This window comes from Schistocerca nitens, chromosome 3 (genome assembly GCF_023898315.1).
Source record: "Schistocerca nitens isolate TAMUIC-IGC-003100 chromosome 3, iqSchNite1.1, whole genome shotgun sequence".
Lineage (NCBI taxonomy): Eukaryota > Metazoa > Arthropoda > Insecta > Orthoptera > Acrididae > Schistocerca > Schistocerca nitens.
Window position 1 is genome coordinate 753,425,112 of NC_064616.1, and position 27,178 is coordinate 753,452,289.

At 47.1% G+C, this 27,178-nt stretch overlaps 1 protein-coding gene across 1 annotated transcript in view; it reads left to right on the forward strand.

Annotated features, from left to right (window-relative positions):
- Positions 1–5,372: 5,372 nt before the first annotated feature.
- The window catches only part of LOC126249416 (bromodomain adjacent to zinc finger domain protein 2B-like), a 352,537-nt gene continuing 330,731 nt past the window's right edge, over positions 5,373–27,178 (forward strand). Inside the window, exons 1-6 of the mRNA XM_049951070.1 lie at positions 5,373–5,408; positions 6,565–6,659; positions 6,730–6,859; positions 19,812–20,091; positions 23,195–23,417; positions 23,550–23,644. Coding sequence (XP_049807027.1) covers positions 5,373–5,408; positions 6,565–6,659; positions 6,730–6,859; positions 19,812–20,091; positions 23,195–23,417; positions 23,550–23,644 — 859 coding nt within the window. The remainder of the gene's footprint in view (positions 5,409–6,564; positions 6,660–6,729; positions 6,860–19,811; positions 20,092–23,194; positions 23,418–23,549; positions 23,645–27,178) is intronic.

Genomic DNA, 27,178 nt, shown 5'->3' on the forward strand with positions numbered 1-27,178 from the left:
TGCATTTGAAGCCCACATCCATGCCCGAGGTGTAATTCGAACAAACGATTTCCACGTTATGAGACATGATGATGATGATGGGGATGATGATGATGATGATGATGATGATGATAATGATAATAGTAGGAGTCAGTAGGAACCATAGTCGCCACTTTAGTCACTCCCTTTGGAGTGGGACAAGTGTACCAAATACTGCAAAGTTGCACAGGTCACACCAATATTCAAGAAAGGTTGTAGGATTAATCCACTAAATTTCAAACCCATATCGTTAACATCGATATGCAGCAAGATTTTGGAACATATATTGTGTTCGAACATTATGAATTACCTCGAAGAAAACGGTCTATTGACCCAAAGTCAAGATGGGTATAGAAAACATCGTTCCTGTGAAACACAACTAGCTCTTTATTCACATAAAGTGTTGAGTGTTATTGACAAGGGATTTCAAATCGATTCCGTATTTCTGGATATCCGGATGGCTTTTGACACTGTACCACACAAGCGGCTCGTAGTGAAATTGCGTGCTTATGGCATATCGTCTCAGTTATGTGACTGGATTTGTGATTTCCTGTCAGAGAGGTCACAGTTCGTAGTAAATGACGGAAAGTCGTCGAGTAAAACAGAAGTGATTTCTGGCGTTTCCAAAGGTAGTCTTATAGGCCCTTTGCTGTTCATTATCTATATAAACGATTTGGGAGACAACCTGAGCAGCCTTCTTCAGTTGTTTGCAGATGACGCCGTCGTTTATCGGCTAATAAAGTCATCAGAAGATCAAAACAAACTGCAAAACGATTTAGAAAAGATATCTGAATGGTACGAAAAGTGGCAGTTGACCCTAAAAACGAAAAGTGTGAGGTCATCCACATGAGTGCTAAAAGGAACGCGTTAAACTTCGGTTACACGATAAATCAGTCTAATCTAAAAGTCGTAAATTCAACTAAATGCCTAGGTATTACAATTACGGACAACTTAAATTGGAAGGAACACATAGAAAATGTGTGGACAAGGCTAACCAAAGACTGCGTTTTATTGACAGGACACTTAGAAAATTTAACAGACCTACTAAGAAGACTGCCGACACTACGCTTGTCCGTCCTCTTCTAGAATACTGCTGCGCGGTGTGGGATTCTTACCAGAAAGGACTGACGGAGTACATCGGAAAAGTTCAAAAAAAAAAGGCAGCACGTTTTGTATTATCGCGAAGTATGGGAGAGAGTGTCACAGAAATGATACAGGATTTGGGCTGGACATCATTAAAAGAAAAGCGTTTCGGAATCTTCTCACGAAATTCCAATCACCAACTTTCTCCTCCGAACGCGAAAATATTTTGTTGACACCGACCTACATAGGGAGGAACGATCAGAACGATAAAATAAGGGAAATGAGAGCTCGTGCGGAAAGATATAGGTGTTCATTCTTTCCGCGCGCTATATGAGATTGGAATTATAGAGAATTGTGAAGGTGGTTCGATGAACCCTCTGCCAGGCACTTAAATGTGATTTGCAGAGTATCGATGTAGATGTAGATGCCGTCAGGCTTGAAGTTCTCACCCTGAGGTCAAACAACACGGTATTGGCTTACATCCTGATAATCATCAGCTGCAGCCGCCTCACTTCCCGTTGCTGGCCAATTTCTGGTTACGGGCTGGGCAGCAATAGGCCTACAAATGGCAAGTAATGTAAGCTGCCTCGTCTCCTTGTGGCTGGTGAAGATAGGCACTCGTCGGCCCTCCTCGTTCTGCGTAGCGCCATTTCCCACAGACGGTTTGCTGTGTCAGATGGTGGGCGCCCCTTGCAGACCGCAGTTGTTTGTTACATTGTGACTCGCGTAGTTTGTATTTTGCAAATTTTCACGTTTTACGTTTGTATATAGCACAGTGAAAGGATGTAGTGAAATGAGGGTATTCAAAGCAACGTTGCAACAAATAAAACAAAGAACGATAGACTGCTTAAGCTTTTGCAGACAATCTGGCGATCTGTCAGGACATTTAAACAACATAAATAGAAATATAATTTCTTAAAGAACCAATAAGGGTAGGCTCAAAACATCTTTAAAAATGCGTGTCTAGCAACAACCTGGCACCCAAAATTCAAAAAAACTAAATACGGGAAAATCGAGAGAATTTAACAGTCCTAATTTTTAATCAAGACCATTCCGGAAACTGGCACGGAAAAGGTGGGTTACGAAATTCCTTGTCATAAAATGAAAACCACTTTGAGGCCTACAAAAAACATCAACAACAACAACAACAAAAATGCATCTCAAAATACACAAAAATGAGATACTGCAGTACAGTCATCACACCAGAGAGAGAGAGAGAGAGAGAGAGAGAGAGAGAGAGAGAGAGAGAGATTGAAGAAGCAGAGAAATATTAGGTCCAAATTGTACTGAAGAAGGAACATACCAAGAGCAAATAAAAATCTGAAAAGTATACCAACATTTATTCTGATATGAAAGAACACTCTGAAGTTCTGTGGTCACATTAAAAGATTGGAACCAACCAGATTAACCAGGCACGATGTTGAATTATACAGGAGTATCAGTAAAGCTAATATTAAAATCGTTCAAATGTCTCAGAGCACTATGGGACTTAACTGCTGAGGTGATCAGTCCCCTAGAACTTAGAACTATTTAAATCTAACTAACCTAAGGGCATGACACACATCCATGCCCGAGGTAGGATTTGAACCTGCGACCGTACCGGACTGTAGCGCCTAGAACCACTCGACCACCCCGGCCGGCCTAATTAAATAAGTCCTAGTTAAAGAAGTCCTGGATGTCTCAAGGATAATGCAACTTGATGTACGAAACAGAGTAATCTGAGGCCGACAATTCAATAGTGGGCTATTGGCCTGGCAGGAAAACCCACTAAAAGCGGAAAATTTGTTCTGACGAGCGGAAGGGAGCCCTTCTTGTATATAGCGTGCACCAGTAGGGCCGAAACGTGAATAATAGTAGCAACAAAGTAAAGAAGTCACGGAACTGTAAGTTGGTTTGAAGGATGCCCCAAATTAGGAACACAATTGTACAGCACCGATTATGCTTTATGGGGGCTGTGACGACTGCAGTTAAGGGGCTCCGGAACGCCCTATACTTGCAATGTTAAAATAACGCTTATAAATTACATCTTTCCTCACAAAGTATTTGAGGTAGGAAGTTGAACTTTTTACAGATTATTTATTGGAATATGGGCTACAACTTAACACAGGGATTTTACAAAATTTTAGTTCAGTTATTAAAGATGATTTTTTTTTCAATTGTAATGAAAATTCACAACATTTTTTTGCAATTTTTTATTTATGTATTCAAAAAGATACAGTTTTTTGGAAAAAGGCTGTGTTAAATTATGCAGAAGGTACTGTGTAACATTTACTGAAAGTTTGAAACAAATATGTTTGGAAGATCCTTAGAAAACATGTAATTAGTATGAGAAAATAAAAGTTTTGGGAATCGAGCGACAAAGATTGGATTAACTTTTTAGTGCATTCCAGGTCCATAGGATGGATTATCTTCATCCTCTGCAAACTCCTCCTCCAGCTTCCTCTTGTTCCTCCTCCTGTTTACTCTTGCTTGTATTTCTAGACTCTTTACAGTCCTGTCTGCTGCCCGAAGGCGTTCCTTGTCTAAAGCAAGCATCGCTCGTACCATGTTAGAACCTATCTTCATTCCCATATTTCTAAATACCTTGCACCTTACAATGTTGCCATCATTGAAAGTCGCAACAGCATCATACACACCAAAGTGAAGTGTTTCTATTCCAACAAATACAGTCTTGGGGATTCTCGACCATATAATACTATTTACACTTTCATTGGGGTTTTGAGTTTTTCCGTGAATACACTTTTTCAACAGTTCAGGTGCTGCTAAGTCTCTGAAAATAGGTTTTATCACCTCCATTATTGCATGAGGCAGACTATGCTTATGAGTGTACACTTCACCAGTTAGCAATCCTTTGTTATATTTACACCAACTGTCTTCTTCTTTGGGACACAAGCTATGTTGGGGATTTTCATCGTCTTTATTGTTTACAGTAATAACACATACCTTTGGCTTTCCAACATTTCTCCTTTTCTTAAAAGCCTTCAGAGGATTTCTAATAACTTTACTTTTACTCATTATTATACTTCAACAAAACAGAGACTCAAGAAACAGAATTAATTACGAATATTTTCGAGATACCGACAGAGTAAATAAACATGAAACAATCGACAATCACACCAGCGATATATATTGAACCATCACAGGTTAGCCACAACACATACTTTATCTCACATCACTAAAATGTACCTGATGAACACGGACGTTAATAATAACACCATTTGACAGCAGTTTAACAGCGCCACAGTGGGTCACGCCCATGTAGAACACATTTAAAAAAATTAAAAATAGTTGTAGTCTTCGGAATTGAATAAATTATATATCTATTAAAAGGTAATAGTCTGCAGATTCAGAAAACGCAAAAAAGTAAAAATTGAACTTTTCATGATTTTGAGCCTTTCCGGAGCCCCTTAATATGGAGGTCGTGCACCAAATGTATACTTGTATTTTTCGTGTTGCGTATGGATATGGGTTTCATTTGATGGACGATAATGCTCAACGACTTGCTTGGCGCAAGGGTAGCAGTAACACGAGAACATCACGCGTCTAGAATGAGCAGCTCGCACGCTAGTCGTGTATACAATTGGGCAAGCGTGGACACCCTGGGTTGAAAGATTTCCAATCTAACACCACCACCATGAATTATCGCCGATCTCCAGCGGGTACTTGCCCATGTGTTGCGATCATGCGTCCAGCCTGATAAGTATGGGGAGCCGTTGGGCATCCTGTATTTCTATGCGAAGGTATTAGCTTTCTGTATGACACCGCCAGAGGGATAACACGCACGGTAAGTGACACACACGGCTCATTGCCGGTTTCTGGTATTCTTTCTATGCGTATTACTATTTCACATGTCACAACATTGTTAGGGCACATTTTAGTGCACACTTCGTCGCTATGCCTCGTTATTTCGTAGATCTATGGGCTTGAAGCTGTTGCTAGAAATTGGTCAAATGTTCACGCACGAGATCAAGTTCTAAGCGCGATTTTCTCACTTCCACCATGGTGGGCAGTGACGTAACGCACTCTGTGACAACAAAGATGTGTCGTTTGGTGACGGAGCGTTAATCTGTTTCAGCTTATTGGCCGCGGGGAGATACGGCGGCAGCCGCCACCACGGGCGGTAAGTGAACACACTTGTACTACGCTTGCATGGCTTCTGTTTCTAGCTACGTAGTGGGCGGCATGAGCTGCGCGTTGCAGTCTCCCAACTTTCCCAGTTCCATCACGTCCCATAGAAAACCATGTATGTTCGCATGTTGCGCGGCACGAACATGGTAAAGCTTATGAATTGGGATCAGCGCAAAAATGTACAGAGTGCAAAGTGCGGAATGAAACAGCACTGAAATACTACTCCTTAATGAGAGAACCCTGTTTTATGCAGCAGTTATTTTGTATTTTGCGCTTATCACCTCCCAAAATTAATTATTCCATTGCTCTTTCTTTTCATTCGGGATGGAGAAAAATTGGAATGGAAGTTCTGTGCGACGACGTTATTTAAGAAATCAGCCCGGCATTTGCCTCAAATGATTTAGGGAAAGCATGAAAAACTTGAATCTGGTTGACTGGTTGGGGATATGAAACCTGTTCTTGCCGAATAAAGAGCCCAGTGTCTTAGACAGTGTGCCACCTGGATCGCTAGTTTATTTTCAGTCGTTGCTACTGAATACTTGCGGCGAAGAAATAAAGGAAATTATTCTGAATGGGTTAATACGTAGGTATGTACAAAGATCCGGGCGGGAAGGAGCGCCGGTCCCCGGCACGAATCCGCCCGGCGGATTTGTGTCGAGGTCCGGTGAGCCGGCCAGCCTGTGGATGGTTTTTAGGCGGTTTTCCACCTGCCTCGGCAAATGGGGGCTGGTTCCCCTTATTCCGCCTCAGCTACACTATGTCGGCGATTGCTGCGCAAACACTGTCTCCACGTACGCGTACACCACCATTAATCTACCACGCAAACATAGGGGTTACACTCGTCTGGTGTGAGACGTTCCCTGGGGGGTCCACCGGGGGCCGAACCGCACAATAACCCTGGGTTCAGTGTGGGGCGGCGGAGGGGTGAAGTGGACTGCGGTAGTCGTCGTGGGGTTGCGGACCACTGCGGCTGCGGCGGGGACAGAGCCTCTCCGTCGTTTCTAGATCCCCGGTTAACATAACATAACATAACATAACATGTACAAAGAAGTCAGAGGGATGATGTTTTTCTTCGTAGTGATCAAGGTGGCACATTGGTTAAGCCCTTGGGTCGTATTCGGGAAGAGCAGGGCTTAGATCACTTCAGGCGAAGATGAATCGTTAACCAGACCTAGGCTGCTACCTTCGTCGAAAGGTAAAAGTCTCGGATTCAAGTCTTGGTACGGCACACATTTTTAATCTGCCATCAAGTTTTATTTCTAATGACCTAGACGAAGCATTAAACCTTCTTTCTTTCGTTTTCCTGCTCTTCTAGTCAAGAAAATAATAATTTAGGTTGAGCTCAGTGTAGTGGGAGATGCTAAAGCAGCCATGTGTTGGCTGGATCCCGCCGCTCAAACGTCTCTAGGTATTCCACGGAAGGAGAAAGTGTAAATTATGTGACACTGTTATCCAACTGGTTACATTTAACAATTCCGTTTTTTTTACTGCTACTGTTAGGAATGCCCGGCGTGAGCTACTTGATTGTGAAGTTCGCTTCCTTAGAGATAGCAGACGGTACATTTCAGTGTCCAGGCTCTGCATCACTTTGAAATTCACGAAAGATATGGAACTACCGTTTTATTATGTTGTATGAAAGCGGCTACTGAGAACCGTTAAGAGTCACTGACCAGTTAGCTAATACCATTATGTGTATGGTTATCAGTTATAAGCTAAAATATTTATCTCAGTTACACAAATGTAATGCCGCAAGATTACCAGTTTGCCACCAACACGTAAAATATTAAGGTGCATATGTTTTCCTTGTTTTGTCTATGTTATTGTCGTAGGAAACGTCGCCGACAGCGACGCATTATTCCACTGTCTGGTGAGTATGGTGATACTTGATGTTATTTGAAGTTTGTCTCCACTTTTGTTGTCAGTTAATGTCTAAGGCGGTTGCTATATGTGCCTGTGCTCCAGAGTATCTGTTAGTTTTATTCACTAATCTTCCGAAACTGTCGTAAGATTTAGTGGTGGTGAGTTCCTGTGGGACCAAAATGTTGAGGTCATCGGTCCCTAGGCTTACACACTACTTAATCTAACTTAAACTAACTTACTTGTGGACAACACACACACACACACACACACACACACACACACACGTATGCCCTAGGGAGGACTCGAACCTCCGACGGGCGGAGCCGCGCGAACCGTAGCAAGTCTCCCTAGACCGCGCGTCACTCACGTAAGGATGACAGCGGTAGCTTATCTATTAAACCACTAACGCAGCCGTTCGCGATCTGTCCTACTAGCACCGTGGTGCTTGTACGTTAATAGTCCGTTGTCTAAAACTTTATCTACATTTCTATCTGCACTACCCTCCCCCTTTTTTTTTTCTCAAAATCCAATTGCATGTGGTACGCAGTATTCTTCCAGATGTCTCTAATTTGTCCTCGGTGATCATTATGTGAGATATAATTTCGAGGAAGTAATGTGTAAAACTTCCTGACAGATTAAACCTGTGTACCGAAATGGAACTGGAACCTCGGACCTTTGCCTTTCGCGGGCAAGTGCTCTACTGACGCAGATGTCAGGCACGATTGATGATCCGCCCCCACACCTTCACATCTTGTAGTACCTAACCTCTTAACTATGAAATAAGCGCTCACTCTGCTGCCGAGCGAAAAATCGTTCTGGAACGTGGACTTTCAGAATTTCGTGAGGTACAATGATTTCCTTGTAACATCTTTTACTGGAATTTGTGGAGTATTTCTGGGATTCCCTCGTGCAGGCTAAACTATCTCGCAGCTGTTATTAGAGTCTTACCAGTTTACTTACGATTCGTTCTAAGAATCTGAGTCTGGCATTTGTCTTTTCAACACTTACGTTTATATGGTGACTCCGCACGAGATTGCTCCCGACAAACACTTTCATACGTATGGCGGTCGTGGCTGATGCCAGTAATTGATGGTCAATCGTGTTCTTTTTGTCTCTGTACCCGGATTACACTGAGGTGGCAAAACTCATGGGGTAGTTATATGCAGATGGCGGTAGTACCGCGTACACTAGGACTAAAAGGGCAGTCCATAGGTGGAGCTGTCGTTTGAACCCAGGTGATTGTCGCCGCTCGACGGGAATTAACAGACTTCGAAGGCGGAATGGTAGTTGGAGCTAGGTGCGTGCGACATTTCGTTTAGGAGAGCGTTAACGAATTCAATATTCCGTGATCCACAGTGTCAATAGCGTCACGAGAATACCAAATTCAGGCATTACCCGTCACCGCGGACAACGCAGTGGCCGACCGCCTTCACTTAACGACCGAGTGCAGCGGCGTTTGCTTGGACTTGTCCGTGCTAATAGACAAGCAACGCTGCCTGAAAAAACCACAGAAGTCAATGTGGTATGTACTACGAACGTATCCATTAGGGCAGTGCGGCGGAATTTGGCGTTAATGGCGATGGCAGCAGACGACCGACACGAGTGCCTTTGGGAAGACCACGACGTCGTCGGACCCTAGACAACTGGAAAACCGTGACCTGGTCAAATGAGTCCCGACTTCAGTCGGTAAGAGTTGATGTTAGGAATCGAGTATGACGCAGACCTCACGAAGCCATGGACCCAAGTTTCAATAAGGCACTGTGCGAGCTGATGGTGGCTCTGTAATAGCACGCGCTTTGTTTACCTAGAATGGACTGGGCACTGTGGTCTAACTGAACCGATCGCAGGCTGGAAATGGTTATGTTCGGCAACTTGGAGACCTTTCACAGCCGTTTATGGTCTCCATGTTCCCAAACGACGACGGAATGTTAATGGATGACAACGCACCGCGTCACTGCGTTACAGTTGTTCGCGATTGGTTTGAAGAACATTCTGGACAGTTCGGGCGAATGATTTGGCCTCCCAGATCGCCCGACGGGAATCCCATCGAACATTTGTGGGACATAATCGAGAGGTCAGTTCGTGCATAAAATTCTACACCGGCAACACTTCCACAGTTATGGACGGCTATAGAGACAGCATGGCTCAGTATTTCTGCAGGGGACTTCCAACGACTTGTTGAGTCCATGCCACGTCGAGTTGCTGTACTACGCCGTACAAAAGGAGGTATCACATGACTTTTGCCATCTCAGTGTACATTAACTTCATTTATCCCAACGGTCTATAAACCAAACGCTGATCATCTGAAAGTCTTCGACTGCATTTTTGACGATATGATTCTTAATGATTTTATAACGATACGATCTTCCTTTATAAACTGCGTCGGCCACAAAAAACCTCAAAGAGCTAGAATCATTGTCGGCCAGATCGTGTACGTATATCCCGAAGATTTTAACGGTCCTGTGATTCTTCAGAGAGACACGCTGATGGCTGCTTTAGCTTTTGACGTTGTCTTCTCATTGAGAACGGTATACTGCGTTCTCTTTTCTTGAAAGTCTTGTGATGAGGCAATGATGAAAGCACTGAAATCATGTTTGTGAAGAGTAGTGTGGAAATTTCCATCTGGCCCTGTTATTTACTGTAATTCTCCTAAATCAATGATGACGAATGTCTGGATGATCAAATGAGTAGACACACGGCCGACTTTTTCAAACTTGGCTAACTATACCAGTGCTCAGTCTTTAGTGAGCTCGATGTCGAGGTTATCTTAAGCCGTAATGTCCTTTCTAAGGCAGCATGTAAGCTACGTTTTTGGTCACTAATTCTGTCAATTGCCGCAATATACCGCAGTTCGGGGCTAAATGCCTCAGTTAAATGGTTCAAATGGCTCTGAGCACTATGGGACTTAACATCTGAGATCATCAGTCCCCTAGAACTTAGAACTACTTAAACCTAACTAACCTAAGGACATCACACACATCCATGCCCGAGGCAGGATTCGAACCTGAGACCGTAGCGGTCGCGCGGTTCCAGACTGAAGCGCCTATAACCGCTCGGCCACAACGGCCGGCCCTCAGTCATCTACCTCATTTTTTAACCATAGTAACTCTTTCAATAATGATACATGCTTATCTGCATCGAAATATTAGATGTTTTCTTTGAAATGCCGAAGAAACTCAATACAACTTTTCCTCAGCTGTTTGTGAATTATACTAGTGGCGTATGAATGCAGGCAGGAGTGTATCAAAAGTGAAACTGCTGTCGGATGCGTATTGAAAGCAGAAGGCACGGAATGTACCATTAAATGTGAAAAGTCGAGGGAGGAGGCAGAGTGGTTGAGACACTACTCCTGGAGACGCAGGGTACAACAAATTCCTTTCCACCCATGCAGATTTAGGTTTACCTTGGATTCTATAAATAATCAAGTCATCAAGTTCACACATTGTTTCTTAAATAACGAGAACCTTACTGCAATATGCACTCGATACCTCAACTAATGACGTTAATTAACTGTAGTACTTGTAGACTCTGGTAGTAATATAAGGAGACCATACGTAGAGGGAGGACCACGAAATTGAAGAATGCATTGAAATTACTGCTGACGCAAATGATGAGAATTGCAGAAAGTCTCAACTGGGATTTTGGCAGTAGAAACCATTATAAAGTCGTGGAGGTTAACATGAATCTGAGAAAATTAGAGGAATCGAATATACACACATCAAAAAAAAGTTTTGCATCACCCGGGTTCCCAGAACTCCTGAAGATAGACGTTGACTGTGGAAATTATATCACAGACACAGTCTCTTTGAGTGTCCAGAGATGTCACTAAACCCGCCCAAAGATGTAAACAACCATGCATGAGCAGCACCTATTAGTCGGAGGGGGTCCGATAGCCGAGCAGCTCTAGTCATTCCATCAGGAAGGAGGTACACGGCTCGTGTTGTCCGTAGTTCAACCATGCCTAGACGGTCAATACCGGGATTCGATCGCGTCCGCATTGTTACTTTGTGCCAGGAAGGGCTCTCAACAAGCGAAGTGTCCAGGCGTCTTGGAGTGAACCAAAGCCATGTTGTTCGGGCATGGAGGAGATACAGAGAGACAAGAATTGTCGGTGATATGCGTCGCTCAGGTCGCCCAAGGGCTACTACTGCAGTGGCTGACCGCTGCCTACGGATTATGGCTCGGAGGAACCCTGACAACAACGCCACCGTGTTGAATAATGCTTTTCGTGCAGCCACAGGACGTCGAGTTACGACTCAAACCGTGCGCAATAGTGTAAATGCTTCGCAACTTCACTCCCGACGTCCATGCCGAGGTCCATCTTTGCAACCACGACACTATGCAGCGCGGTACAGATGGGCCCAACAACATGCCGAATGGACCGCTCAGGATTGGTATCAGGTTCTGTTCACCGATGAGTGTTGCATATGCCTCCAACCAGACAATCGTCGGAGACGCGTTTGGAGGCAACCCGGTCAGGCTGAACGTCTTAGACACTCTGTCCAGCGAGTGCAAGAAGGTGGAGGTTCTCTGCTGTTTTGGGGTGGCATTGTGTGGGGCCGACGTACGCCGCTGGTGGTCATGGAAGGCGCCGTAACGGCTGTGCGATACGTGAATGCCATCCTCCGACCGATAGTGCAACCATATCGGTAGCATATTGGTGAGGCGATCGTCTTCTTGGACGACAATTCGCGCCCCCATCGTGCACATCTTGTAAATGACTTCATTCAGGATAAGGACATGTTTTCCAGACGTGAACCCTATCGAACATGCCTGGGATAAATTGAAAAGGGCTGTTTATGGACGACGTGACCCACCAACCACTCTGAGGGATCTATGCCGAATCGCCGTTGAGGAGTGGGACAATCTGGACCGACAGTGCCTTTATGAACTTGGGGATGGTATGCCACGACGAATACAGGCATGCATCAATGCAAGAGGAAGAGCTACTGGGTATTAGAGGTACCGGTGTGTGCAGCAATCTGGACCAGCACCTCTGAAGGTCTCGCTGTATGGTGGTACAACATGCAATGTGTGGTTTCCGTGAGCAATAAAAAGGGCGGAAATGATGTTTATGTTGATCTCTATTCCAATTTTCTGTACAGGTTTCGGAACTCTCGGAACCGAGGTGATGCATAACTTTTTTTGATGTGTGTATTACTGCCAGCTATATTATATAGCTTCTAGTACTTCCTTCACATTCCAAAAGATGATGTACCCCGTTTCCGACACGGAAGGACATTGTAAAAGAATATTACACTCATGATCAGTTTAATTGGAGACAGCCTTGTGTTAGACACACACACACACACACACACACACACACACACACACACACACACACACACACAAGAAAAAGAGGGAGGGAGAGAGGGGCGGGGGAGAGGGACGGTTGAGTGTGTAACGAGACTGCGGTGTTACCTTCTATCGGACCTCGGCGTAACAGCAGAGGGCAGAGGTGGCAAGACGCGCGATTTCATCGCATTTGATCGCGGGTGCCCGACTAGTGGGATACCTCACCTCAGAGGTTGTGCAGGCATTGGGATCTTCACGTGCCACTGTGTCGAGAATCTACCATGTGAAACTCGCGACCTGATGGATCCCACCACCGCCAGAGTCAGCCTCCGTGGGCTACATCGAATTGAAGACAAGAGTCAGCCTCGACCATCATGGGCTGTAAATCCAGGGAATTTGGTGGCCAGGCGAGTACGATAAAATCATCCTGGCGCTCATCCAACCACGCACGTACACTACGAGCTGTGTGACAAGTTGCACTGTCCTTCTGGTTGATGTCACCGTGTCGAGGAAAAACAAACAGCATGTAGGGGTGGACATGGTCCCCAAGGATAGATGAATACTAGTGTTCATCCCTTACGCCTTCGAGATTGATGAGATCACCCAAGGAACGCCCTGGACCCTTCTGGCGATTGTTGCAGAGTGTTCGCTTTCAGACGTTTCATGACATACTCCAACGTCCATCTCTCTGATGGAGCAGAAAACGTTATTCGTGTGAAAAGGCCACCTGTCGCCTCTCAGTGGGCGTGTCCAGTGGCGTGCAAATTCCAGCCTTCGTCGGCAATGAACAGCAGTCAGCGTGGGTGCATGAAGCAGGCGACTGCTGCGGAGGCCCATACGCAGCATCTTTTGCTGAAAGGTCATTGAGGAGACACTTTTGGTAGCCCCCTGGTTCATCTGGGATCTGCGCAGGCGTCGTTTACCCCTGTCATCTATGGCCCGTGGTGAACCAGTTGCCTCGGCGGTGGTTTTGGATAGCGCCATTTTGCCATGCACAGCGTACTTTAACCACAGTGGTACGCGAACAGTTTACAAACTTGAATGAGATTTTCACTCTGCAGCGGAGAGTGCGTTAATATGAAACTTCCTGGCAGCCCAGACTGTGGCTTAGCCATGTCTCCGCACTATCCTTTCTTTCAGGAGTGCTAGTTCTGCAAGGTTCGCAGGAGAGCTTCTGTAAAGTTTGGAAGGTAGGAGACGAGATACTGGCAGAAGTAAAGCTGTGAGGACCGGGCGTGAGTCGTGCTTCGGTATCTCAGATGGTGGAGCACTTGCCCGCGAAAGGCAAAGGTCCCGAGTTCGAGTCTCGGTCGGGCACACAGTTTTAATCTGCCAGGAAGTTTCAGGTTGTTAGCCATTTTGGAAATACTTCCACCCTTGACCTGAAAGCAAATAACCATGCCCTTTTGGGCGTCAGATAAATCGCTCTGTTTCCAAATTACGACAATAACTGTACTGTTTGCTGGTGCCCCCCCCCCCCCCCCCCGGCACGATTTATGTGCCCTTCACTGCTAGTGCTACCACCTGTCATCGGAGAGAGATTATTGCACGTTGACTACGATCATAGGCGATGGTCACAGTAATGTGACTGGACCATTTGTTAGAGTGCCAATAGTATCGTAAAATCTAGTAGATGCTCTGTCAGAAGTGGCAGTCATTCTTTCGGAGAATTTTTATGTTAGCAGATGATACAGTTTTATCAAAATTACGCTGGCGGTGAAACAAATCACCGAATGGTCTTCGTGATGGAACTTTTGTGTACAGCATTATCTATGTGGAACTACAATCGAAGCTAGATCAAAATGCTACCAGTTACAGATGATGCTCTAGAGCTATAAGCCTACGGAATCCTTCCAGCAACAGTGTCTCTATTATTCTGCCTCATCAGTTATAAAACTTTTACTTTTTGCTCATTTCCTCGGTTTCCAAATTCTCACACAAATCGTCACCGTTGACGCTTGCTGTGACACATCGATCAACAGTCCCACAATTATTGCGGTCCTCGCGCCAGTCGTGCACATACGCTTTCATGCTCTCCCTCTGGCTTTCTCACAAGGGAACCTCCCCATCGCACCCCCCTCAGATTTAGTTATAAGCTGGCACAGTGGATAGGCCTTGAAAAACTGAACACAGATCAATCGAGAAAACAGGAAGAAGTTGTGTGGAACTATGAAAAAAATAAGCAAAATATACAAACTGAGTTGTCCGTGCGCAAGATACACAACATCAAGGTTAGTGTGAGGTCTGACGACGAGTACGGATTCTTTCCGTTGCCAACTTTCATTAGGAAATAGTACACCACGCCATAGCAATATGCACTACCGGATCAAACGTATCCGTACACACTGCAGTGTGAAATAAACCACGGCGTCACGAGAGGCGCACCCGGGATGGGCAGTATTGTGTAGTCAGTAGAGAAGCAGTCAGAGTAGTTCAATGACTTGGGACGTGAAATAGTCGTCAGACATCAACTGAGAAACAAATGCATCACTGACATTTCAACCCTTCTAAAGCTGCCAAACCGACTGTTGGTGATGTGACTGTGAAGTGGAAAGGCGAAGGAACAACCACAGCTAAACCAAGACCAGGCAGACTTGGGGTACTGACGAACAAGGACATTCGAACATTGCGGAGGACGAGTATAAGATTCAAATGGTTCAGATGACTCTGAGCACTATGGGACTTAACTTCTGAGGTCATCAGTCCCCTAGAATTTAGAACTACTTAAACCTAATTAACCTAAGGACATCACACACATCCATGCCCGAGGCAGGATTCGAACCTGCGACCGTTGCGGTCGCGCGGTTCCAGACTGCAGCGCCTAGAACCGCTCGGTCACACCGGCCGGCCGGCTGTAAGAAATCGCATGAAATCAGTGGAAGTAATCACTCAGAGTTCCAAAGTGCTACTAGCAGTTCAGCTAGCACAAGAATGGACTGCAGTGGTCGAGCAGCTTCTCATATGCCACATATATCTCTAGTCATTACTAACCGACTCTTGAGGTGGTGTAAAGGAAGAGCGGCGCCATTGTGCAGTGGAAGACTGCGAACGATTAATGCGGGTTAATGAATCTCGATAGACGTTGTGGTAGCCCGAACGAAGGGTTTTCGTTTGGTGAATGCGGAGAACGCTACTGCCATCATGGGTAGTGCCAACAATCCAGTTTGGAGGAGACGGTGTTACTGTGTGTGTGTGTGTGTGTGTGTGTGTGTGTGTGTGTGTGTGTGTGTGTGTGTGTCTCGGGAGGGGGGGATGTTCATGATTAGGGCATAGTCTCCCTATTGCACATAAGGAAACGCCAAATGCGGAAAGATACGAACGCATTTTACAGCAATGTGTATTGCGTACATTAGAGGAACAGTCCGGACACGATGATTGTATCAGCATGACAATGGACTTTGTGGTACAGCATCATACGCTTTATGGATAATAACATTCCTAGAATGGACTGTTCTGCTCAAGAGTCCCGACCTGAACCCAGCGGAACACCTTTAGGATGGGTTAGAATGTCGACTTCGCTCCAGGCATCAGGGTCCAACGTCAGTAGCATTTTTTGTTTCGGGTCTTGAAGACGAACGGGCTGCCGATCGTCCACAGACATTCAGGCACGTTACTGAAACCACCCCAACTAAGTTCAAGCCATAATAAAGACGAAGGGTGGGCATACCGCATATTAAAGTCCACTAATAGATCTATTCGTATGCCTCACATGCAGTGTAAAAGTACAGAAATACACTCCTGGAAATTGAAATAAGAACACCGTGAATTCATTGTCCCAGGAAGGGGAAACTTTATTGACACATTCCTGGGGTCAGATACATCACATGATCACACTGACAGAACCACAGGCACATAGACACAGGCAACAGAGCATGCACAATGTCGGCACTAGTACAGTGTATATCCACCTTTCGCAGCAATGCAGGCTGCTATTCTCCCATGGAGACGATCGTAGAGATGCTGGATGTAGTCCTGTGGAACGGCTTGCCATGCCATTTCCACCTGGCGCCTCAGTTGGACCAGCGTTCGTGCTGGACGTGCAGACCACGTGAGACGACGCTTCATCCAGTCCCAAACATGCTCAATGGGGGACAGATCCGGAGATCTTGCTGGCCAGGGTAGTTGACTTACACCTTCTAGAGCACGTTGGGTGGCACGGATACATGCGGACGTGCATTGTCCTGTTGGAACAGCAAGTTCCCTTGCCGGTCTAGGAATGGTAGAACGATGGGTTCGATGACGGTTTGGATGTACCGTGCACCATTCAGTGTCCCCTCGACGATCACAGTGGTGTACGGCCAGTGTAGGAGATCGCTCCCCACACCATGATGCCGGGTGTTGGCCCTGTGTGCCTCGGTCGTATGCAGTCCTGATTGTGGCGCTCACCTGCACGGCGCCAAACACGCATACGACCATCATTGGCACCAAGGCAGAAGCGACTCTCATCGCTGAAGACGACACGTCTCCATTCGTCCCTCCATTCACGCCTGTCGCGACACCACTGGAGGCGGGCTGCACGATGTTGGGGCGTGAGCGGAAGACGGCCTAACGGTGTGCGGGACCGTAGCCCAGCTTCATGGAGACGGTTGCGAATGGTCCTCGCCGATACCCCAGGAGCAACAGTGTCCCTAATTTGCTGGGAAGTGGCGGTGCGGTCCCCTACGGCACTGCGTAGGATCCTACGGTCTTGGCGTGCATCCGTGCGTCGCTGCGGTCCGGTCCCAGGTCGACGGGCACGTGCACCTTCTGTCGACCACTGGCGACAACATCGATGTACTGTGGAGACCTCACGCCCCACGTGTTGAGCAATTCGGCGATACGTCCACCCGGCCTCCCGCATGCCCACTATACGCCCTCGCTCAAAGTCCGTCAACTGCACATACGGTTCACGTCCACGCTGTCGCGGCATGCTACCAGTGTTAAAGACTGCGATGGAGCTCCGTATGCCACGGCAAACTGGCTGACACTGACGGCGGCGGTGCACAAATGCTGCGCAGCTAGCGCCATTCGACGGCCAACACCGCGTTTCCTGGTGTGTCCGCTGTGCCGTGCGTGTGATCATTGCTTGTACAGCCCTCTCGCAGTGTCCGGAGCAAGTATGGTGGGTCTGACACACCGGTGTCAATGTGTTCTTTTTTCCATTTCCAGGAGTGTATAACATTAGTATATCCAGAACGAGATTTTCACTCTGCAGCGGAGTGTGCGCTGATATGAAACTTCCTGGCAGATTAAAACTGTGTGCCGGACCGACACTCGAACTCGGGACTTTTGCCTTTCGCGGGCAAGTGCTCTACCATTTTTTTTTACACGTTTTGTTCAATATAGTTCGTTGTGTCTGGTCTGGGCGGACGTCACAAGACATCCGTTCACATTGATCGTTGGTTCCTTGACTCAGTTTTCTTATTACAGAGAGCACGCAGCCCTCTGGCCGAACACGCCGAGCTATCGTGCCGGCAATCTTAGCTACCGAAGCACGACTCACGCCGCGTCCTCACAGCCTTACTTTCGCCAGTACCTCGTCTCCTACTTTCCAAACTTCACAGAAGCTCTCCTGCGAACCTTGCAGAACTAGCACTCCTGGAAAGAAAGGATATTGCGGAGACATGGCTTAGTCACAACCTTCAGAATGAGATTTTCACTCTGCAGCGGAGTGTGCGCTGACATGAAGCTTCCTGGCAGAGCACTTGCCCGCGAAAGGCAAGGGTCCCGAGTTTGAGTCACGGTCCGGCACACAGTTTTAATCTGCCAGGAACTTTAACATTACATATGTATATAACAAGAATACAGAGAGACAAAACTACTGCCAATAGGTGTTCGGATACCTCTGATTAGATAATATAGGATTACGGTAGGCACTGTGAATACAGTGCTGTTTCCAGTGTGCTGCTGGCCCTGCGACCTGGAGGGAGGGGCGTTTTCCTCTCATACCTCTCTTACCTAAGCAGCAGCCCATATGCTAGCCAGTGACTGCGTGCTTACGCTCCCAGCATACCCCGCTGGTGCGCAGTTACACTCCTGGAAATGGAAAAAAGAACACATTGACACCGGTGTGTCAGACCCACCATACTTGCTCCGGACACTGCGAGAGGGCTGTACAAGCAATGATCACACGCACGGCACAGCGGACACACCAGGAAACGCGGTGTTGGCCGTCGAATGGCGCTAGCTGCGCAGCATTTGTGCACCGCCGCCGTCAGTGTCAGCCAGTTTGCCGTGGCATACGGAGCTCCATCGCAGTCTTTAACACTGGTAGCATGCCGCGACAGCGTGGACGTGAACCGTATGTGCAGTTGACGGACTTTGAGCGAGGGCGTATAGTGGGCATGCGGGAGGCCGGGTGGACGTACCGCCGAATTGCTCAACACGTGGGGCGTGAGGTCTCCACAGTACATCGATGTTGTCGCCAGTGGTCGGCGGAAGGTGCACGTGCCCGTCGACCTGGGACCGGACCGCAGCGACGCACGGATGCACGCCAAGACCGTAGGATCCTACGCAGTGCCGTAGGGGACCGCACCGCCACTTCCCAGCAAATTAGGGACACTGTTGCTCCTGGGGTATCGGCGAGGACCATTCGCAACCGTCTCCATGAAGCTGGGCTACGGTCCCGCACGCCGTTAGGCCGTCTTCCGCTCACGCCCCAACATCGTGCAGCCCGCCTCCAGTGGTGTCGCGACAGGCGTGAATGGAGGGACGAATGGAGACGTGTCGTCTTCAGCGATGAGAGTCGCTTCTGCCTTGGTGCCAATGATGGTCGTATGCGTGTTTGGCGCCGTGCAGGTGAGCGCCACAATCAGGACTGCATACGACCGAGGCACACAGGGCCAACACCCGGCATCATGGTGTGGGGAGCGATCTCCTACACTGGCCGTACACCACTGGTGATCGTCGAGGGGACACTGAATAGTGCACGGTACATCCAAACCGTCATCGAACCCATCGTTCTACCATTCCTAGACCGGCAAGGGAACTTGCTGTTCCAACAGGACAATGCACGTCCGCATGTATCCCGTGCCACCCAACGTGCTCTAGAAGGTGTAAGTCAACTACCCTGGCCAGCAAGATCTCCGGATCTGTCCCCCATTGAGCATGTTTGGGACTGGATGAAGCGTCGTCTCACGCGGTCTGCACGTCCAGCACGAACGCTGGTCCAACTGAGGCGCCAGGTGGAAATGGCATGGCAAGCCGTTCCACAGGACTACATCCAGCATCTCTACGATCGTCTCCATGGGAGAATAGCAGCCTGCTTTGCTGCGAAAGGTGGATATACACTGTACTAGTGCCGACATTGTGCATGCTCTGTTGCCTGTGTCTATGTGCCTGTGGTTCTGTCAGTGTGATCATGTGATGTATCTGACCCCAGGAATGTGTCAATAAAGTTTCCCCTTCCTGGGACAATGAATTCACGGTGTTCTTATTTCAATTTCCAGGAGTGTATATTGTGGGTATATTGTACAGTAGTCGCCCGCCATGTAAGCTCAGTAGTGGACCAGTCGTTACACCTGCGACAGTGTTGCTGGCTGCAATTTGTATACGTGGGGCGGTGGGGTAGATGTCAAGTGTACCGAAAACGCAAGCGCCAATCGAGTACACTCGGCGCCTCCTTTGCTCGCGGAGGCCGCGGCCTGGGTGTATCTGGCCTATGCGCAGTCAGCAGTTACCATCTTTCAAAAAGAGCGATGAACAATTTTTCACTTACTTTTTTATGGCGTTAGTTTTGCTGTGTTTCCTAAGATCCACGTCACAGCATAACGTCCACAATTGCTGTCATGTAGTTCAGTCCAGTGCTTCTTGCAGTGCAGTGCTTCTCTGTAAGAATCAACATGGAGTCCGGAAGCAGCGATCGTGTGAGAACCAACTAGCTTTATTTGTTCATGAGACCCAGAAAATATTAGATACAGGCTCCCAGGTAGATGCCATTTTCCTTGACTTCCGGAAGGCGTTCGATACAGTTCCGCACTGTCGCCTGATAAACAAAGTACGAGCCTACGAAATATCAGACCAGCTGTGTGGCTGGATTGAAGAGTTTTTAGCAAACAGAACACAGCACGTTGTTCTCAATGGAGAGACGTCTACAGACGTTAAAGTAACCTCTGGCGTGCCACAGGGGAGTGTTATGGGACCATTGCTTTTCACAATATATATAAAGGACCTAGTAGATAGTGTCGGAAGGTCCATGCGGCTTTTCGCGGATGTACTGACTTGGCAGAAAATCCTAAGAAATTTTGGTCTTATGTCAAAGCGTTAGGTGGATCAAAACAAAATGTCCAGACACTCTGTGACCAAAATGGTACAGAAACAGAGGATGACAGACTAAAGGCCAAAATACTAAATGTCTTTTTCCAAAGCTGTTTCACAGAGGAAGACTGCACTGTACTTCCTTCTCCCGATTGTCGTACAGATGACAAAATTGTAGATAACGAAATAGACGACAGAGGGATAGAGAAACAATTAAAATCGCTCAAAAGAGGAAAGGCCGCTGGACCTGATGGGATACCAGTTCGATTTTACACAGAGTACGCGAAGGAACATGCCCCCCTTCTTGCAGCGATGTACCGTAGGTCTCTAGAAGAACGTAGCGTTCCAAAGGATTGGAAAAGGGCATAGGTCATCCCCGTTTTCAAGAAGGGACGTCGAACAGATGTGCAGAACTATAGACCTATATCTCTAACGTCGATCAGTTGTAGAATTTTGAAACACGTATTATGTTCGAGTATAATGACTTTTCTGGAGACTAGAAATCTACTCTGTAGGAATCAGCATGGGTTTCGAAAAGGACGGTCGTGTGAAACCCAGCTCGCGCTATTCGTCCACGAGACTCAGAGGGCCATAGACACGGGTTCACAGGTAGATGCCGTGTTTCTTGACTTCCGCAAGGCGTTCGATACGGTTCCCCACAGTCGTTTAATGAACAAACTAAGAGCATATGGACTATCAGACCAATTGTGTGATTGGATTGCAGAGTTCCTAAATAACAGAATGCAGCATGTCATACTCAATGGAGAGAAGTCTTCCGAAGTAAGAGTGATTTCAGGCGTGCCGCAGGGGAGTGTCATAGGACCGTTGCTATTCACAATATACATAAATGACCTTGTGGATGACATCGGAAGTTCACTGGGGCTTTTTTGCAGACGATGCTGTGGTGTATCGAGAGGTTGTAACAATGGAAAATTGTACTGAAATGCAGGAGGATCTGCAGCGAATGGACGCATGGTGCAGGGAATGGCAATTGAATCTCAATGTACACATGTGTAATGTGCTGCGAATACATAGAAAGATAGATCCCTTATCATTTAGCTACAAAATAGCAGATCAGCAACTGGAAGCAGTTAATTCCATAAATTATCTGGGAGTACGCATTAGGAGTGATTTAAAATGGAATGATCATATAAAGTTGATCGTCGGTAAAGCAGATGCCAGACTGAGATTCATAGGAAGAATCCTAAGGAAATGTAATCCGAAAAAAAAGGAAGTAGGTTACATACAGTACGCATGTTCGCCCACTGCTTGAATACTGCTCAGCAGTGTGGGATCCGTACCAGATAGGGTTGATAGAAGAGATAGAGAAGATCCAACGGAGAGCAGCGCGCTTCGTTACAGGATCATTTAGTAATCGCGAAAGCGTTACGGAGATGATAGATAAACTCCGGTGGAAGACTCTGCAGGAGAGACGCTCAGTAGCTCGGTACGGGCTTTTGTTGAAGTTTCGAGAACATACCTTCACCGAAGAGTCAAGCAGTATATTGCTCCCTCCTACGTATATCTCGCGAAGAGTCCATGAGGATAAAATCAGAGAGATTAGAGCCCACACAGAGGCATACCGACAATCCTTCTTTCCACGAACAATACGAGACTGGAATAGAAGGGAGAACCGATAGAGGTACTCAGGGTACCCTCCGCCACACACCGTCAGGTGGCTTGCGGAGTATGGATGTAGATGTAGATGTAGATGTAGATGATGCTGTAGTACACAGAGAAGTTGCAGCATTAGAAAATTGGAGCGAAATGCAGGAAGATCTGCAGCGGATAGGCACTTGGTGCAGGGAGTGGCAACTGACCCTTAACATAGACAAATGTAATGTATTGCGAAAACATAGAAAGAAGGATCCATTATTGTATGATTATATGATAGCGGAACAGACACTGGTAGCAGTTACTTCTGTAAAATTTGTGGGAGTATGCGTACGGAACGATTTGAAGTGGAATGATCATATAAAATTAATTGTTGGTAAGGCGGATGGCAGGTTGAGATTCATTGGGAGAGTCCTTAGAAAATGTAGTCCATCAACAAAGGAGGTGGCTTACAAAACACTCGTCCGACCTATACTTGAGTATTGCTCATCAGTGTGGGATCCGTACCAGATCGGGTTGACAGAGGAGATAGCTAAGATCCAAAGAAGAGCGGCGCGTTTCGTCACAGGGTTATTTCGTAAGCGAGATAGCGTTACGGAGATGTTCAGCAAACTCAAGTGGCAGACTGTGCAAGAGAGGCGCTCTGCATCGCGGTGTAGCTTGCTGTCCAGGTTTAGAGAGGGTGCGTTTCTGGATGAGGTATCGAATATATTGCTTCCCCCTACTTATACCTCCCGAGGAGATCACGAATGTAAAAATAAGAGAGATTCGAGCGCGCACGGAGGCTTTCCGGCAGCCGATATTCCCGCGAACCATACGCGACTGGACAGGAAAGGGAGGTAATGACAGTGTCACGTAAAGTGTCCTCGGCTACACACCGTTGGGTGGCTTGCGGAGTATAGATGTAGATGTAGATCGTAAGTGCCCAGTTTTCCCCGGTTCTGCTCGTCGCTTGTGGTAGTCGCACGCACCCTCTGTGTCGCAGCGGCTGCAGCGGCGGCGGCGGCAGCCAGCGGCGGCCACTCGCTGTTCGGCGCGCTGCCGCCCGGCCTGGCGCCTCACCTGGCGCCGCACCTGCCGTTCACCGTGCTGGGCGGCGTCGGCGGCGTGGGCGGCGTCGGCGGCGTCGGTGGCGTCGGCGGTGTGGGCGGTGTGGGCGGCGTGCCGGGCCGCTACCACCCCGGGCCCGCTGCGGGCGCGCCCGCCGGCCCGCCTCCGCCACCTCCGCAGGTGTCCGCCTCCTCGGCGGGCGCCGCCCCCGGGCCGCCCGGCACCGCCCCCGGTTCCGCGCCGCCTCCCGCGCCCGCGCCGGGGCCGCCGCCACCGCCCCCTCCGCCGCCTTACGGCGGGCTGGGAACGCTCAGCGTCGCCGCGTCGCAAGCCGCCTCGCTCGGCATCAACCCTGCAGCTAGTAAGTATTTTGTACACCTAAGCATAGTAATCGCAATTTGTTACAGTTTCTGCACCCCCTTCCCCCCTAATTACCACTGGCAACACTTTTTAACGTGCCCCAGATGCATACCATAATAATAATAATGATAATAATATATACTACTGGTCATTAAAGTAGCAACACCATGAAGATGGCATGCAACAAATGCCAAAATGACATGAAGTGTACTACACTACTGGCCATTAAAATTGCTACACCAAGAAGAAATGCAGATGATAATAGGGTATTCATTGGACAAATATATTATAGTAGAACTGACATGTGATTACATTTTCACGCTATTTGGGTGCATAGATCCTGAGAAATCAGTACCCAGAACAACCACCTCTGGCCGTAATAACGGCCTTGATACGCCTGGGAATTGAGTCAAACAGAGCTTGGATGGCGTGTACAGATACAGCTGCCCATGCAGCTTCAACACGATACCACAGTTCATTAAGAGTAGTGAATGGCGTATTGTGACGAGCCAGTTGCTCGGCCACCATTGACCAGACGTTTTCAGTTGGTGAGAGATCTGGAGAATGTGCTGGCCAGGGTAGCAGTCAAACATTTTCTGTATCCAGAAAGGCCCGTACAGGACCTGCAATATGCGGTCGTGCATTACCCTGCTGAAATGTAGGGTTTCGCAGGGATCGAATGAAGGGTAGAACAACAGGTCGTAACACATCTGAAATGTAACGTCCACTGTTCAAAGTGAAGTCAATGCGAACAAGAGGTGACCGAGACGTGTAACCAATGGCTCCCCATACCATCACGCCGGTTGATACGCCAGTATGGCGATGACGAATACACACTTCCAATGTGCGTTCACCACGATGTCGCCAAACTCGGATGCGACCATCACGATGCTGATAGTCCATCCTGCTGCAAATGTCGTCGAACTGTTCGTGCAGATGGTTGTTGTCTTGCAAACGTCCCTATCTGTTGACTCAGATATCGAGACGTGGCTGCACGATGCGTTACAGCTATGCGTATAAGATGCCTGTCATCTCGACTGCTAGTGATAGGAGGCCGTTGGGATCCAGCATGGCGTTCCGTATTACCCTCCTGAACCCACCGATTCCATATTCTGCTAACAGTCATCGGATCTCGACCAACGCGACCAGTAATATCGCGATACGATAAACCGCAATCGCGATTGGCTACAATCCGACCTTTATCAAAGTCGGAAACGTGATGGTAGGCATTTCTCCTCCTTACACGAGGCATCACAACAACGTTTCACCAGACAACGCCGGTCAACTGCTGTTTGTGTATGAGAAATCGGCTGGAACGTTCCTCATGTCAGCACGTTGTAGTTGTCGCCACTGGCGCCAACCTTGTGTGAATGCTCTGAAAAGCTAATCATTTGCATATCACAGCGTCTTCTTCCCGTCGGTTTAATTTCGATTCTGTAGCACGTCATCATCGTGGTGTAACAATTTTAATGGCCAGTAGTGTAGATATTTGGCTATGCAGGCAAGTAGCAACTCAGTGTAACCACGCAAGATAGGTAGTAATAACACAATATTAATTTTTTATTTGAGGAAAGATTACATAACGGGTTTATAGTTTGGAAACTGCACTCGAATATTGTTCATTTGTGAGATCATGTTCTTCTGCATGTAAGGCGGAACACATGTCAGAATTCGACAGAGGCAGGCTGGTTCAAAATGGCTCTGAGCACTATGGGACTTAACATCTATGGTCATCAGTCCCCTAGAACTTAGAACTACTTAAACCTAACTAACCTAAGGACATCACACAACACCCAGTCATCACGAGGCAGAGAAAATCCCTGACCCCGCCGGGAATCGAACCCGGGAACCCGGGCGCGGGAAGCGAGAACGCTACCGCACGACCACGAGCTGCGGACGACAGAGGCAGGACTGTGGCATTCTGAACTACGGTTTATCGATCTCCGAGCTGCTCGTGCCAGTCGGGATCACGCGACACTCGTACAAATATGAAATCTGTGGGTTTGCACCAGAAAGACGAGACAAATTGTTCTCTCCGTCGTGCAGGGTTGCACAGCTGTGTCACATTCCACGAATCAGAAAATATACCTTGTAGCAACCTGAGTAGCCACACAGACAGTGCAGCGATGACTGAAGCACCACAGACTGTCAGCATGAAGATTATCGTTACAGCCTCCCTTGACATGGCAACAGGGAGAAGTGTGTTGACAACAGTGCCACCTCCAGTATGTGTAGTTGGTAATTTGGCCAGCAAAAGCTACATTTTTGACAAGTTAAGTCAAGTGGCCATGTGCCTGCACTCGAGGCCTCCATAACATTATCTTTTGAGAAGATAATGTGGGACCGCACGTTACCTGTGCTACTCTGACATACATCGATACTTAGGGTGTTTAATTGGTACTTGTCCCAAAATTCTCCAGATCTCTCACCCATTAATAACAAGTGGTCACAGGTTGCAGAGAGACTGGTGTGCCCCCACTAGCCTGCCACTATTGTTCATTAACTCTGACATATAACTGGAGCTGCACATAGGATGTATCCGTATCATTCATCTGAGGTCAGTTTGACTCAATGCCCAGGTGAGTTATATCCATTGATATGCCAGTGTAGCAGCTTTGTGTGCTAAATTTTGTACCCTGTATATTACCAGTCTGTGTCCCTACAGATCTGTTCATGCCTATTATACTGTATATAAATTCTGTTGTTGTTGTGGCCTTCAGTCTGAAGATTGGTTTAATACAATTCTCCAGATTAGTGTATTCTGCGTAAGTCTCATCTCAGCATAACTACTGCAACCTACATCCATTTCAACCTTCCTACAGAATTGGAGCCTTTGTGCTACTGTACCCCTCTCCCTCTCACTTCTCTCTGTTACCAAATTGATGACTTCCTTGTGCCTCAGGATGTGTCTTATCAACTGATCACTTCTGTAAGTCAGGTTGTGTCATAAAATACTTTTCTCCCCAGTTCAGTTCAGTACATACTCATTAGGTATTTGATCTACCCATCTAATCTTCAGCATTCTTCTGTGTACATGATAAGTAAAATCTCTTTATTTGTTGTTCTTTCTAGTGTTGTAGTTTTAATGGCCAACAGTGTATGTAGAAGTTCTAATACAATAATTATAATTATAATAATAATTTGTTTACATCAGTTCTTAGTACATAGCTTTAGCATAACTTCCAAGAAATTGCAATTCACAGAAACAGACTGCATCATTTGAAAAACATTCATTTGAAAATTTGAGAAGTGCTTGTGTCATTGTCTCTCTCATCTGTCACATTATCAAAATCTTTATTGATAAGAAACTGAGATGTGTATTTGCAATTATCAGTGTTCCCCTAAACAGTATGATTGAGAACACACATCCGTTTATGGTTTTTGTTTTTTCGTAATGAGGTTGCGGGATCTTTCTCATTCTGTCTTGGCTAAACCAACCTCCTGTGGTTTGCCAGTTATGTGTGTGGGCTCCGATTAGCTTCTGGCAGCAAGTACAGTCAGCTAGTGAATGGGTCCCTTTATCTGGCTGGAATGT